The following is a 16,135-nucleotide window of genomic DNA, read 5'->3' as shown; positions in this document are numbered from 1 at the left end:
AGGAGGGAGATGTGCAGTTTTGTGCAGCGTGTTATTAAGTCTAGGACTTGTGACCAATATTTTTGCAATAGCGGGCATTGCCACCATATGTGCAGTAAGGTGCCTCGGTCCCCTTGGCACCGCCAGCATTCATCTGATATCTTCGGGTAGCTGTGTTTGAGTCTTATTGGGACTAGGTACCACCTATACAGTATTTTGCGTGAGAGTTCTACGTGCGTTGTGCATAGGGTGAGTTTTTTTGTTGGCTTGGAATATGTTCCTCCATTGGTCGATTGTAAGCTTGTGCCCTATGTCCCGTTCCCATGCCGTTTGGAAGGAGGGCGGGGATGCTTGGACGCCTGAATTTGCGGAGGCGTAGAGCTGTGAGATGAGTTTCGTTGCCGGCTTGACTTTGGTGCATATTTGTATCAATTTGACCCAATGTGGGTCGGGTGGCGCTGCAGTTTGTTGTTGTCTATTTAGGTTAATCCATGATTGCAGTTGGATATAGGAGAAGGTCGCAGTTCTGGGTAGCTTGTATTCTGTGCACAGATCTGTAAGGGACTTGAGGTGTCTCCCTGCATTACTTGCGATAGTGTATGTATTCCATGTCTCTGCCAGAGTTTATGATTAAAGTCAGGGATAAGCTGCCGTATTGCTTCCATCGGGGTCGCTGGTAAGAACGACGTTGCTATACCTCTCTTTCGGGAGTAATTGTCCCATACAGAGAGGGTTAGTGTGGTGGTAGGCAGTAATTCTGAGGATTTAGGTCGGAGGTTGTTCGGTAACCATACTAGAGCTGGGAGAGAGATCCCCTTGGCGTGACTCTTCTCCAAGTCGGGACAACATAATTTAAGAAAATATGCAGTGGACAATAAATTGCCAGGCCAAACCCCTCTGATCCACCCAGGGGTCTGGCCACTTAGAAACAACTAGTTTGAGATCTATAATGAGGATTATCCAGGGGAAGTATTTTTCAACAACTACTTGGAGACCTGTAACATCTGAATCTCCCACAACAATTATATATAAGGAGTAACTATAAGTAAAGATTTGTGTTTTCTCCAATTTTATTTTATGGACTGTGTTGCAATTTTGGATCTGTGTTTCTGTATGTTATTTATTTCTGTATTTTTGTACACAGCACTGTGAATCATTTTTGTCAGATTAAATGTTTACTTAATTAGCTTGTGTATATGTTCTCTAGGAGCTCACTTTCCTGAGTAAAGCTCAGGTAAGCACGTTATATATATATGTGTCTGATCAGTAAAGTAAGGTTGTGATACTATAATTCTACTGTGTGCGGGATAACCTAAGACGCCCGGATATAAAGTCTTGGTGGTGGCAGTAAAGTGTGTAATTGGGTGTTAGTGTAGAAGGGATTGCAGGGGTTAATATCGTGGTTGCTGGGACTAGCAACAGGTAACCAGGGGTCTGGTGTCATTAATCCTTTCACTCTCTCCCCCACTGTCTCGGCTGGGCCAATAGTACACGTTTGTGACACCTGCCCCAACCCAGCCAGCCTTCTCCAAGTGGCATTGTTACTGTCGGAGGCCTTGCATATTATGGAAAGTCCCGAGACAGTGACAGTGCTGCTTTTATTACATCAGATTGCTCCATAACATGAAGACCCTTCCATCATAATCAAAGTGAAACTGTACATACAGCCCTATTTAGTAAGCATACTGCTGTATTTGGAATTTACATATTACATTTGAAAAAATAAACATATTATACAGATTAGTGATCGGTCGAGACAGGAAGATCATGTATTATTCGTCCAGCTCTTAATTTTTATTTTGTATATAAACCCCTAGCATATCCTGCAGCACTGAAAAAAAAAACAAAAAAAAAAAAAACACATGCTTAACCCCTTGAGGACGCAAGACGGTTCAGGACCGTCATCGGCATTTTTCCCTTGACGACCGACGACGGTCCTGAACCGTCCTAAATTTAAAATGTACTTACCCGATCGCCGTCGTTCCCCCGGCGGCGATCGGCGTTGCTCCCGGTGTGGGGAGACTGTCTGCAGCCCAGACAGTCTCCCCATGGCGGATTAGGACCCCTGGGGCCATGTGATCGCCCAACAGGGCGACCACATGGTCACAATAGGTGTCCTAGTCTCTGCCTGCAGGGGGACTGTCTGTGCTGACAGGCAGTCTCCTGCCAGTGTAAAATCATAAAAAAATTTAAAGTGAAAGTTAATAATAAAAAAAATATTATTATATATGTGTATATATATGATATATAGACATATATTATACCTATATAATATATGTCTATATATCATATATATATAATGTCATGCTAAGTGTATTTTTATATTAATATGTACATATATTAATATAAAAATACACTTATAATTAATTTACACACGTATATATATATAATAACTATATATATATATTGTATATATATATATTATTATAAAATACGAATAATAAATAATTTAAATTAAATTAAAAAAAATAAAAATAATAATACAAATTAAAAAAAAATTATATATCTATACGAAATGTTATTCTAACTGTATTTTGATATTAATATATATATTTATATCAAAATACACTTAGAATGAAATTGTATATATATCTATGTATATATAAATAAATAAAAAGAATACAAACTATTCATATGTCCATATACAAAATTACATAAATAATTATATAAATATACACGTAGACTTCAAATATATAAATATGCACATATATTTAAATTCTACGTGCGTATTTATGTAATATTTTTACATAATTAAGTTATTTTATTGATTGCAATTTAAGGGACCTGCCTGCCAACCCAGGCCGAAAGTCCAGAGAATTTAATTTGCTAGCACTGTATTTTACCCTGTAACGTTCTACGACACCCTAAAACCTGTACATGGGGTGTACTGTTTTACTCGGGAGACTTTGCTGAACACAAATATTAGTGATTCAAAACAGTAAAACATATCACAGCGATGATATTGTCAGTGAAAGTGACTTTTTTGCATTTTTCACACATAAACAGCACGTTTACTGATGATATAATTGTTGTGATACATTTTCCAGTTTTGAAACACTAATATTTGTGTTCAGCAAAGTCTCCTGAGTATAACAGTACCGCCCATGTACAGGTTTTATAGCGTTTTTGAAAGTTACAGGGTCAAATATTTTTACATTGAAAATGACCAGGTTGGTTACGTTGCCTTTGAGAGCGTATGGTAGCCCAGGAATGAGAATTACCCCCATGATGGCATACCATTTGCGAAAGAAGACAACCCAAGGTATTGCAAATGGGGTATGTCCAGTCTTTTTTAGTAACCACTTGGTCACAAACACTGGCCAAAATTAGCGTTCAATTTAGTTTTTTACTTTTTTCACACACAAACAAATATGAACGCTAACTTTGGCCAGTGTTTGCGACTAAGTGGCTACTAAAAAAGTCTGGACATACCCCATATTGAATACCCTGGGTTGTCTACTTTAAAAAAAAATATGTACATGTGGGGTGTTATTCAGAGAATTTTGACAAATAATAGTGTTACAATGTCACTATTGATACATTTTAAAAATGTATGTTTTGAAACCGCAATATCCTACTTGTACTTATAGCCCTATAACATGCAAAAAAATAGCAAAAGGCATGTAAACACTGGGTATTTTTAAACTCAGGACAAAATTTTGAATCTATTTAGCAGTTTTTTTCATTCGCTTTTTCACATAAAAGTCAAAAAACATGTATTTTTTTCAATTTTTCATCATATTTTTTCATTTTTTTAAAAATTAAATTACATGAGATTATATAAATAATGGTATATATATATATATATATATATAAATATAAATATATATCATTTGTATAGGAACAGTAAATGAGAGAGCGGAAAATTACAGCTAAACACAAACATCACAAAAGTGTAAAGAGATGCCTGGTCGCAAATGTACAACATCGCAAAAAAAGTCCAGTCCTTAAGGGGTTAAAAAACTATTTTACCTTAAATTGATTGGGAGTGATTTATGAAAGAAAAAAAAAAGAAAGCAAAAAAAAAAGCTGTAAAAGGGAAGGAGACTCAAATTGTTATGTACAAGGTCACCGATATAGTAAAGTTCTTCTAGCTGTGTAACAGTGAAGAATTTGACATCACTTTAAAAACCTTTATCTCCCCCCCCCCCCCCCATCACTGGCATTAATAAACCAAATTATGGTTTTACATCACTTTTGGTTTAAAACTCTACTCAGAACACAAACAACCGATGGGTACTGTATGCGTTTATGTCTCCATCATCTTCAGTTTAGCACAGGAAAAAAAACACGCAACACGGCACTATATATGTTGTACTGCTCTAAAACACTCATATTTGTGCAAAGTCTCACAAGTACAACAGTATCTCCCCGGCAAAAGTTCTATGGGGTTTTGAAAAGTTACAGGGTGTCAAAGAGCTTGCAAATTAAATTCTCTGCAATTTCTGCCTTTTATAAGGCAGGTCCCCCAACATTTTGAATTGAAAAAAAGTGAATTCAAAAATAATGTAATTCTAGGTTTATTTATATACACCAGGGCTTGACAAAATTATTTGGAATCAAGGAGACAGCTAAAAAAGTTAGGAGCCAGTTTTTTTAAAACATTTTCATTATCAACCAGAAAAATGCCATCCTTAAAGGGACACTATAGTCACCAGAACAACTACAGCTTAATGTAGTTGTTCTGGTGAGTATAGTCAGTCCTTGCAGGCTTTGTGCAGAGAAAATGCAGTATTTATATTACAGCCTAGGGATACTTCCAGTGGCCACTCTTCAGATGGCTACCAGAAGTACAGGAACGGTTTTGAGTGTGTATTTGGAGACATGGCTTGCTAGTCTCTATTGGCTTCGGTGATGACCAGCACAGACACCCTAAGAACATAATATGAATTCTCTTTAAATCGGGTGCCCTTGAAATTGTTTACTGTTCCTTTAAGATGACAGTTTCAATGACACCCTGTTAACTACAGTAAATTTACCTGGTATATAATTGCTCTGCGGTTCAATCCCTGCAGGAAAGTTAGTGTTTTCCGGAATGGAATGCGTGTAGTCATCAAGTGGTGGTAATTCTGTTAAGATCTCTGTATGTCGTGGCACTAATACAGGAGGTAAAACTAAAAAAGAAGGGGGGGGGGAGGGGAGAAGAAAAAACAATCAGTAAAAAGGTTCATAAGTGCTTCCTAAGGATACTTATTTTATTCATATTTTAAAAATGGACCTTTAGAAATCTGAAATGTATAGCATTCTCAAGGCCCCCCTGATCATATGCCCCACAATGCTTAACTGGACCATGTGATGCCACACTAAGTTGTGTTAAGAGAAAATCGGGAAGCATGTATTCAGAGCCAGATCTGCATTTATAGTGGATGAAGGAGACAAACTCCAGGTAAGTATACACAGTGTAGAGATTACACCATTACAAATATATCGAGTACATGAAAAAAGTGGCAGCATAGCTTATACAAAATGGTTCTTTTTCCACAATAGTGTACATGCATGAAACCAAAGATATGATTTTTTTTCTTGCTAGAGCAAAAACTCTAAACAATGATCTCTTTATACCTTTTGGTTGGTTGTATATACAAAGCATAAACAGAAGAGCATCTTACAATTAATTAGACCGAAAGAAAAAAATGTAAAAACCAACCCAAAGAAAGATTTGACAGGGCTTTTGGCACTCAGTAGTGATAAGTAATAATTTGAATAGTCAGAACACTTAAGTAATAAAGTGTTTTCTAAAGATTTCTCATAGATGTGGAATACCCCAACAGACCTTTATACTTGACAGTAAATCAGATAACTGAAATTTAAAAGGACAGAGGCAACTGCACAAGTTCAGAGCCAAAACAAAGCCTACAATTTGAGCTATCCGTCTTTGTAACCATAATTTACCCCTTTCATATTAAGTGTACCCACACATATATCATTCTGTTCAGGAGAATCTAAAAATGTGTGAGAAATTAAAGGGACACTATACTCCCCAAAACGACTACATTAAAGGACCACTATAGGCGCTCAGACCACTTCAGCTTAATGAAATGGTCTGGGTGCCAGGTCCAGCTAGGATTAACCCTTTTTTCTATAAACATAGTTTCAGAGAAACTGCTATGTTTATATTCGGGTTAATCCAGCCTCTAGTGGCTGTCTCATTGACAGCCGCTAGAGGCGCTTGAGTGCTTCTCACTGTGGAAATCACAGTGAGAAGACGCCAGCGTCCATAGGAAAGCATTGTAAATGCTTTCCTATGAGACTGGCTGAATGCACGCGCGGCTCTTGACGCGCATGCGCATTCAGCCGAGGAGGAGAGGAGGCGGAGAGCTCCCCGCCCGGCGCTGGAGAAAGAGGTACGTTTAACCCTTTCCTCTCCATCCAGCCTGGCGGGAGGGGGACCCCGAGGATGGGGGCACCCTCAGGGCACTATAGTGGTCCTTTAAGCTGCAGTTCTGGTTACTATAATTATTACCGCCATTTTAAATTGCCCCCTAACGACACCTCCAGTCGCCACTGGGAGGCGCTTCCTGGGGCAGTGCTTCAAAGTGTGGCATTTTTATTTTGATCAAAATACTCTGTTAGCTTTTACTGCAATAAAACACATTCTTATGTTATGGTGCCCCACAAGTACAACGATGCCCCCGTGTACAGGTTTCATGGAGTTTTGGAAAGTTACAGGGTCAAATATGGTGCTTATGTTTTTACACAATTCAATTTGTCAGATTGGCTTGCTGGATTTATGCTGCCTATGAGACCGTATGGCAGCCCAGGAAGGGCCCACTATCTGCAAAAGTAGGCAACCCAGGGTATTCAAAATGGGTTATGTCCAGTCTGTTTTTAGAAGCCACTTAGTCACAAACACTGGCCAAATTATGTTTAGGTTTGCTTTTAGCAATTTTTCACACAAATGCTGCACTTTCACCTATATCGTCGTTACTATACTTGTTACTGCTCTAAACATATTTTTTGTTCAGCGAGGTCTCAAAAGTACAACAGTATCTCCCCTGTAAAAGTTTTATAAAATTTTGAAAAGTTACAGGGTGTTAAAGAGCTTGCAAATCAGGCAGGTCCTTTAAAAAAAAAAAAAAACACAACAAAGAAAAACAAACAAACACATGAATCACAAACTATTATGAGTATATGGGTACGCACACACCGACACACACATTATATATCTCAATCCATCTATATAATTTAATTTTAAATGTATGTATAGATTATTCATTTATAATTAAGAAACGTTAATTCAATGTTGGGGGATCTGCTTGACAACCCAGGCAGTTGCAACCAATCTGTTAATCCCACCAATCAGAGTCATGTGATCGCGATGTTACCAAGTTATCCACTCTGTAAAATGCTCAAAAATAAATTCTGGATGACAAACATAAAATCTTTGAAATGCTCGAAGAGACTGTCTCTACGTTGACAAAACATGTTAAAAGGGTAAGCTACTGCCATCATATGTTTTGCCACTTTTCACAGCTGACCCTAGCACAGGCTGTGGTTATAAGGCATTTTCTTACTCCTTGCAAGACTATCTATCCATGGAGGCTTCTGTGGTCTCCGTCAAAGACATCAGTGTCATTTTCTTAATACATAAGGAAAGAGAACAGCACTGAAGTGAGCTCCTGGCAGAAGAATCACCAGGAGCTGAAGATCAGACCATCACCACTGACACCCCCAGCCAATGCACACCAAGCAGCAAGGTCTCCATCAGGGGCATTTACAAAATAAGCATAGACCCAGGAAGGTGACAGTCATTTTAAGCTCTATAGGGAGTAGGGAAGTGTATATTATACCAAACCTAAATTGAGTAAAGCCAACCTGGCGAGGAGGGCCGTTTTCAAGGCCAGCTTTTTCCTGGACAAATGAGAGCAGTCTGGAATCAGTTAACACTTTGAGGAGCCACTCCAACTGGCTGTTAATACGATAACCAGATTTATAGACTTAGACTATAAATTGTGAGACAATCACTCTAAATGTGGAGATGTTTGTCTAATTTACTATAATCCTTGTAGGAGGGACATGTGTGGGGGTTTTTTGTATCTAGAGCAGCAGATATAAACCAACAAATATATTACCCACTTTCCTTAATTAATATAGGCATGAAGTAACCAAGTCTAAGAAAGACATTGCATTTATTGGTGGAAACAAATGTAATGAATATCACTTGAAGACCGTTTGTAATTATAAATATCATCCCCTAAGCTAGACATATAGGTTAAAAAAATCTCAGAAAACAGTGCCTCTAATAGAGAAGAAAAGGGATATTAAAGGAAGGTCTCGCTAAAGAAGCTCAACAATTCCTATTGTGGGTCATACTGCAGATCAAGCATTGGCTCTTTGCAGATACTAAAAACATGAGAGTCACAAGTCTACATAAAGAGAACGCACAGCTGTATACACTATATGGACAAAGGTACTGGGACACTATGGATGTGACTAAATTTGTGGCCGAAAAACAGGTCAAATTTGCCGAAATTAAAAATTTATTTTTTTTTTTAAACAATTGTTTTTTGTTTTGTAGTGCATAGTTTAACAGACATGTTAGCATTAATAATGCAGATGATTATAAATCACAATGAAAGATAGTAATGATAACATGAAAAGTCAAGAATACTGCACTTGGGATGGGGGGGAGAACACTATGGAAAAGGGGAGGGGGGGGAGAACACTATGGGGAGGGGGAAAGAACACTATGGGACAGGAGAGGGGGAGAAAAAAAAACACGGGAGGGGGACACTATGGGACTGGGAGGAGGGAAGAAAACACTAAAGAAGAGAGGGAGGGGAACATTAAGCAGGGGGGGGGGGGGGAATTATTAGATTACATTCATTAAAAAGTCTAATATTAATACAATTTTAGGAAAAACTTTAACCCCTTAAGGACACATGACATGTCATGATTCCCTTTTATTCCAGAAGTTTGGTCCTTAAGGGGTTAAATCATTTGGGGGGAAAAAAGTCATTTTCGGTTTTCAGCCAAGGGCATCCTGGATTTTCGGCCTAGAATTTCATTTCGGTGTGTCAATCAGGCCCATTGCCACATGTTTATAAAATTAAACTAGATATGCAGCCTTTATTTACAAACGAGTGGAAAAAATGGGTCGTTCAGAAGTGTTCAGTGAATTCAAGAAAGGGATTATGATTGGATGCCACCTTTGCAATAAGTTTGTGAAATGTCATCCCTGCTAGATATACCAAAGTCAAGTGTAAGTGGTATTATTGGAAAGTGGAAGCGGCAACTCAGCAACAAAGCAGAAGACAACGTAAACTCACATAGGTCCATAAAGACAAGATTGGATGAGTTTGGTGTGGAAGAACTGATCCCTCACCCCAACCCCAACAAAAAACATTGGGATGAACTGGAATGGATATTGCGAGCTGGGGCATTCCCGTCCAACATCAGTGCCTGATTTAACAAATGCTCTACTGAATGAATGGGCATAAATTCACACAAACACTCCAAAATCTTGTGGAAAGCCTTCCCAGAAAAGTGAAAGTTGTTATGGCTGCAAAGGGGAGACCAACTACATATTAACATCTATGCATTTAGAATGCAATGTCAAATGTCCCTGCTGGTGTAATGGTCAGGGGTCCAAATACCTTTGTCCATATATTGTATCTACCTATCTAACTGTACATTGTGTACAATTTCAAGGCTTTCTGTGCCAGGACTGAGCTACCACTTCAGGAAACCTTTGCTGTACTTCTTGATACAACTTTTATTGGACACAGCAGATTATAAAGGAGAGACACTAAAGAAGCTTTAACATCAGGTATGCAGGTACTGTAAACAGCAAAATTATACAAAATTGAGCCTGCAAAAAAATGGGTCTAGATATTTTTGCCAAAGCGGATAAAATATTTGCTTATGTCTGGGTGTCACTTTAAATATGTACCCCTAGCTCCTTCAAGTTCTCCTCTTGGCCATCTGTTGTTCTTCTAGGCACTCAATTTTACTACACAACAGAAGGCTTTGTGTTTTGTCCAATACTCTCTTTAATAGACCTCTACAGCAGCACAAGTTATTCAAAAATACAACCATTCAGATAACAGTAAAACAAGTAAACCCAAGTCCCATGATCCCCTAAGAACTTCCTCTTTCTTACTAGTTATTGTCAGGATGTTTTTTCCTTATCAGATATCTCCAATCTATAGGTTCCCCGGTTGTCTCCTAATTACACACAATCATGGGCGAGTCACCAACTCAAGACCAAGCTTGCAAGCGTAAATTAATTCCACGGTGGAGGCATCAGTGAGAGCGAGGGGATTTTTTATTTTTCCAAAAAAAAAAAAAAAAAACACCTCTGGCGAAAGTACTCCCACCACTGCATAAGAAAAAGGCCATCCAGCCCAAAGGGATCCCAGACACCTCACGTTCTGCAGACAACTCTGCAGAGTCTGATGTCTCAGTGAGAGGGCGACAAAAGGCGTTAAACACTTCTGGAAATAGTCTGACCGGAACCTCGCTTCCACAAAGGGAAGGCCCCAGCCAATCGCCTCAGAAGGGCAGTGGAACTAGAGAAAACACACACACACACCTCTCGGATGAGGAAGACTATTCCCTTCTTCCCGCAGTCTTGAGTTGGGTGAGTGGCAGACTGGGCACTCTGCCACCGCCAATGTGGGAGAACCCCGATGATTCACTGTATGACAGTGAATTGGTCGTGGAAGGCTTCCACATCCAGAGTGATTTTCCAATTTTCTGGATTCCTCTGGACAAATTTTGCTTGACCAGATAACCAGCAGACACCAGAGTTCCTCGGAGTGGTCACTCCCAGATAATCTGGCACAGGTAGTCCACTCCTGGCTTAACAGACCTCTAGATAGAGAGGTCCATAACTGACTCCTGACTGAATGCCTGATACCCTGCTTGCCAGACAAGGTCACAGAGAACGGACTTTGACTCTACAGTATCCATCTTCCTGGCCCAGACTGGTCGTGACGCTTGAATCTATCCCAGAACAAACTTTTCGATGTTCTCTTTTTTGATGCCCGATGCAGAGATGTGTTATGTACTATTCTTATCACTGCTGCTTATTATGGTGGGCATGCATCGCTCTTGAAAAAAATAAACACTACAAGAATACTTATCCAGATATCTTTTTTCCACCATTAAGTTATTTTGATTGCGGTTCTGATATTTTGTGAGAATTTTGTGACCCGAGATGAGATTTGCTCTCTTATACCCTGCCAGACTATTGCATGAAGGTAGACTGTCTAAATTTCTCCACGGATGGAGGGATTAATCCTCAAATGGGTGGGTGCTACAAACAGTACAAAGCTACATTATAGAGTTCCACTCAGCACTAGTACCGGATTGCTAACTGCGGACCACCAATCCCTCATCTATGACGACAAAGTGAGATCACTATTCGCGAAAGGTGCTGTGCAATATGTCCCAGATGAGGGCAAATTCTTCAGGAAAATTTTGCTAGTTCGAAAAAAGACTGGAGACTTCCACCGCTTCATGACTCGTCTCTACACCTTTGTAGAGTACCGTAATTTCAAGATGGAAGGTCTCCATCTTCAAGATATTTCCTCGTGCAGGAGATTGGTTTGCACGCCAAGATTTGAAAAACACGTATCTATCCATCCTGACATATCCTCTTCCTCTTCTATGCCCCTTCTTTTGTTTTCTCTGGAAAGGCAGAGTGTGCCAGTTCTCGTGTCTTCCTTTCATTCTGAAATCATCTCTATGGTGCTTCATGAAGCGCCTAAAACCGGTCATGGTCTGAGTTCCAAGGCTATATGTTGTCTCATCTATCTGGACAATATGTTGCTTTTCTCTGACGAACCATAAAGACGGAGGTCTCACAAGCGATTTGCAATATACTCACTGGAGTCTTTAGTGAATCGGGGGGGCATAAATATATATATATATATATATATATTTTTTTTTTTTTTTAAACACCCCTCTCTTCATCTCATATGATTCCATTTCTAGGATTCAAGATAGATGCCACCCATTGGGTGTTAGGTCTGCCTCAGTCAAAAAAACAAACCTAGATAACGAAGAAACTTACAAAGAGTTTCTCGAGAAGACCAGATTCCTCTCCATCATTTGGCTCATCTAGAGGCTATCACTCTGACCCCACTTCACTATCAGGCTACCCAACACCTAAAGAGCAGATTCCTTCAAGATATGCCATCCTACGATCAGATGGTTCCACTCACTTTAGACATTAGGAATAAACATTGCTGGTGGCTACTACATGCAGGCCTGGAACAGTAAAGTGGTCTTCAAGCCACACCAGACTTCATGGTGGAATCAGACGCAGGTCTATGGGGCTATTAGTAGCTAGGGACACTCGTTCATGTATTACAGCCCACTGTGAAGTTATTCAAAGGCAAGCACTATGTGAGTACCAACAAAGAAACTAAATCCAGATTAAGATTCAGAGTGGCACAGAAATAAGATGGCATGAAAAGCATCAGTGAGAGAATTGCTGTTGATATTTCATAAAGCAGGGCTGTCCAACCTGCGGCCCCCCAGATGTTGCTGAACTACAACTCCCATGATTCCCTGGCTATCTGGTTCATTGAAAAAATCATGGGAGTTGTAGTTCAGGAACATCTGGGGGGCCGCAGGTTGGACAGGCCTGTCATAAAGATATACAGGGTCATCTCGTTATGCATAGAACACAGGCAGTAAATGCTTCGATTTTATTTTTCTGCACCTCGTGATTTTATATTAAATATCCCATAACCAATTACACATGCCCTTATCCTCCCCCAAAATGCGCCTTAAATGAACCACCTTTAGAGGTTATGGTGCCACGAGTGCCCCGCCGCCTCCTAAACAAGCAGCCAAAGTGATCAAGAACAGTTCGACAGGGGCAGAGCCTGGCAGAACACCGGAGCAGACACGCTTTCTCCAAGCTCCGCAATAATCTACGATAAACGCAAGTTTTGCGGGAGAAAACGGGCATATTGAAGGTCCACAAACCTTCCTTACCGTACAGCACCCGACATGGGCCGAAAAAATAAGAAGCCGAAAGCGGATAAGGACTTTCCAAGCCGAGATATCGGTGAACTGTTCCGCAATAAACAGCAGGCCGCATGGGACAAGATGGCCGCCCTGGAAGGGGATTTCTCTTGTTCCTCGGAGGAATGCTTTGATGACACGGAGGAAGGGGCAGCCGCTACTCTAAGCGCAGGCCCCGGGCACAAGAAGCGAGACGACGGGGAACCGGTCACTGCCACTATGTTGAGGGCGATGCTGGCTGAGCTGCGCGCCAATATTGCAGGAGACATGGCCCACTTCCAAAAGGCGGTGGACACCGCGACGACAAAAATCACCCAACTGGAGGCGGCGCACAGCACCCATGACTCCAGACTATTTGCAGTGGAGAAGAGGGTGACAGAGCTTGAACAGCTACACGCCGCTACCACGGGCAGACTGGACACACTTGAAGATATGAGGAGACGGTATAACCTAAAGCTCCGAGGTGTGCCGGAATCTGTGGGGGTCTCCGACTTACCTCACTTTCTTCGGAGGTTCATCGCAGCCTATATGCCGCCAAAACAAGCGAAAGCAGTAAAACTTGACGGTATGTTCCGGATCCCGGTACCGAAAAATGCTCCACCTTCTACGACCCCAGACCTCATAGTTCGTTTCCAGTTGCTGCAGGACAGGGCCCTGCTCCTCGCAGCAGTAAGGGGGAAGAACCAGATACAATTTGAAGACGCCACGCTGCAGATCTTCCCGGATCTCACAAGGAAAACACTAGCCTGGCGCCGCTCCCTGCGACCTCACCTGCAGATTATGCGGGCAAAGGACATCACCTACCGATGGGGCATGCCGAGAACTCTCCTTTTCCAGGTACAGGGGGAAATCATACAGGGTGAGCACCCTGCAGGAACTTGGAGAACAATTGAACAGGCTTGGCCTTCCCTCCCCGACAGATACTTCTGGGTCTGGACTGGCTCGTATCGACCCGGCTGGAATACGGGAGTTTGTACCCCGCGCTGCCCGGGTCACCCCAAATCCCGGACCTGCAACCTGACTGCATAACCCGAGGCCGTCCCTACAGCAGCCTGCAAGGGCTTTACCACCCCTTAACACACCGGGACTTGCCAAATGAAACCACCCTAACGTTTTTTTCCTGCCTAGTATTGTTATCACCGTATGGCCTTATATTTTCTTTTATTTTCTCTCCCTTTTGACTAATGTATTGTTTCCTTGCTAAGCTCTGTCACATGTACACACATACAACACTAACGTCACATAGCCATATACACCGGGGAAAGTTTGTCCCCCCACTTTCGCCCTGCAAAGCTGCTCATCCAGCTCGGAACACAGACCAGACTGGTTCCCAACTCGCAGATACTCTGTCTACAGCACGACACATAATCTACTGAAACACACACCCCCCCCCCCTCTCACTTATCGTAACCCAAAGGGACTTATGAGCCCCCTAATAATGCCCCATAGAGAGGGTGACCCCATAGGTGGTGGCACCTCTTAGATCTCATATCATCGCATCACCACCATTGTTATGCCTTTTTGACAACAACTTTCTATTACTATAAAAATGTGCAATGCTTATAGTGTCACGTATGTATATTAATATGCAATTGTGAAGCATGTATACGCTGTTGTGGCAATATATGCTTTTTCCTACTGTTATTTCTTGCACAACCAAAATAAAGAATTAAAAAAAAAAAAAAAAAAAAAAGAACAGTTCGACAACTGACTGTAGTAATACCAGGTGCTGCTTTCACCTGCTGCTATATGCTCCTCCAAGCTAAGGTGAGAGCATCAACTGAGCACTCTCAGGCAATCAGCGTAGCCCTGTGTAGACCGGCTTTGCTCCATGGCAGGAACAGAAGGGAGGTGGCAGCACCCAGATACCTTTACAAAACTTTCTTAAAGGGACACTATAGTCACCTGAACAACTTTAGCTTAATGAAGCAGTTGTGGTGTATAGAACATGCCCCTGCAGCCTCACTGCTCAATCCTCTGCCATTTAGGAGTTAAATCCCTTTGTTTATGAACCCTAGTCACACCTCCCTGCATGTGACTTGCACAGCCTTCCATAAACACTTCCTGTAAAGAGAGCCCTATTTAGGCTTTTATTGCAAGTTCTGTTTAATTAAGATTTTCTTATCCCCTGCTATGTTAATAGCTTGCTACACCCTGCAAGAGCCTCCTGTATGTGATTAAAGTTCAATTTAGAGATTGAGATACAATTATTTAAGGTAAATTCCATCTGTTTGAAAGTGAAACCAGTTTTTTTTTTCATGCAGGCTCTGTCATTCATAGCCAGGGGAGGTGTGGCTAGGGCTGCATAAACAGAAACAAAGTGAACTCCTAAATGACAGTGAATTGAGCAGTGAAATTGCAGGGGAATGTTCTATACACTAAAACTGCTTTATTTAGCTAAAGTAATTTAGGTGACTATAGTGTTCCTTTAAATAGTTTGACTATGTTGGAAAGACAATATTGCACTTATGGCAACATAACAACTACAGCAGGCTGTAATGCTTATGGTGCTTCCAGAATTTGAATCACTACAGCAGATCAACCATAAACAATAATCTTAGTCTGCTAATTTAACTTCAAGCCAGTCTTTGTAAACCTGACCCATTTTATGTTATGTTTAAGGTAGTCTTTAGCAGAAAAGATTGTTTTTGCGTTGTTTTAAGAGATCACAAAACATTTCTCACAACATACTAATTATTTAAATTGTAACTTAACTAGTTTACACATTGCTTTCTGCCAGAAATATTATAGACTGCAGGCTACTTACCCGGGGTCTCCACTCTCTGATAGTGATATGGGTTGACACATACTTCATCCTTTTTAAGGTTAAAAGCATATTCACAATTTTCAATTGCTTTCAGTTCATGATGACTGTGAAGATCCGGCCAGCGCCATAGTCGGCAGTAAATAACATGCGGTAACCCTTTACGGTGGGATACTTGGAGACGCCCATCAAGAGACCTGGACAGCACAAGAATAAATATTAAGAAAGGGGAGAAGGGAATTAAATCATACAAACAATTTTAAAAATGCAAACACTGAAGCAGAAAGGAAAGGAAATATCACCATGTGCAAAAATACAAGAAAGCAAAGCTGTTCCTCCCAAGCACACAAGCCCTTCCCAATCAGCACGAAGCCCTGACACACAGCACCTGCTAGAAAAGAATTAGTGGAG

General features: G+C 40.9%; 1 protein-coding gene across 2 annotated transcripts in view; it reads right to left on the bottom strand.

Annotated features, from left to right (window-relative positions):
* Positions 1-16,135, bottom strand: part of SMAD2 (SMAD family member 2) — a 67,623-nt gene that overhangs the window by 12,848 nt on the left and 38,640 nt on the right. For both annotated transcript variants that reach the window (XM_063453864.1, XM_063453865.1), the window contains 2 exons: positions 15,728-15,921; positions 4,959-5,093 (listed from right to left, as the gene is read on the bottom strand). In XM_063453864.1, the coding sequence (XP_063309934.1) occupies positions 4,959-5,093; positions 15,728-15,921 (329 nt within the window). The remainder of the gene's footprint in view (positions 1-4,958; positions 5,094-15,727; positions 15,922-16,135) is intronic.

Source organism: Pelobates fuscus, chromosome 5, assembly GCF_036172605.1.
Source record: "Pelobates fuscus isolate aPelFus1 chromosome 5, aPelFus1.pri, whole genome shotgun sequence".
NCBI lineage: Eukaryota > Metazoa > Chordata > Amphibia > Anura > Pelobatidae > Pelobates > Pelobates fuscus.
This window is presented reverse-complemented; position numbering and strand designations above follow the sequence as displayed.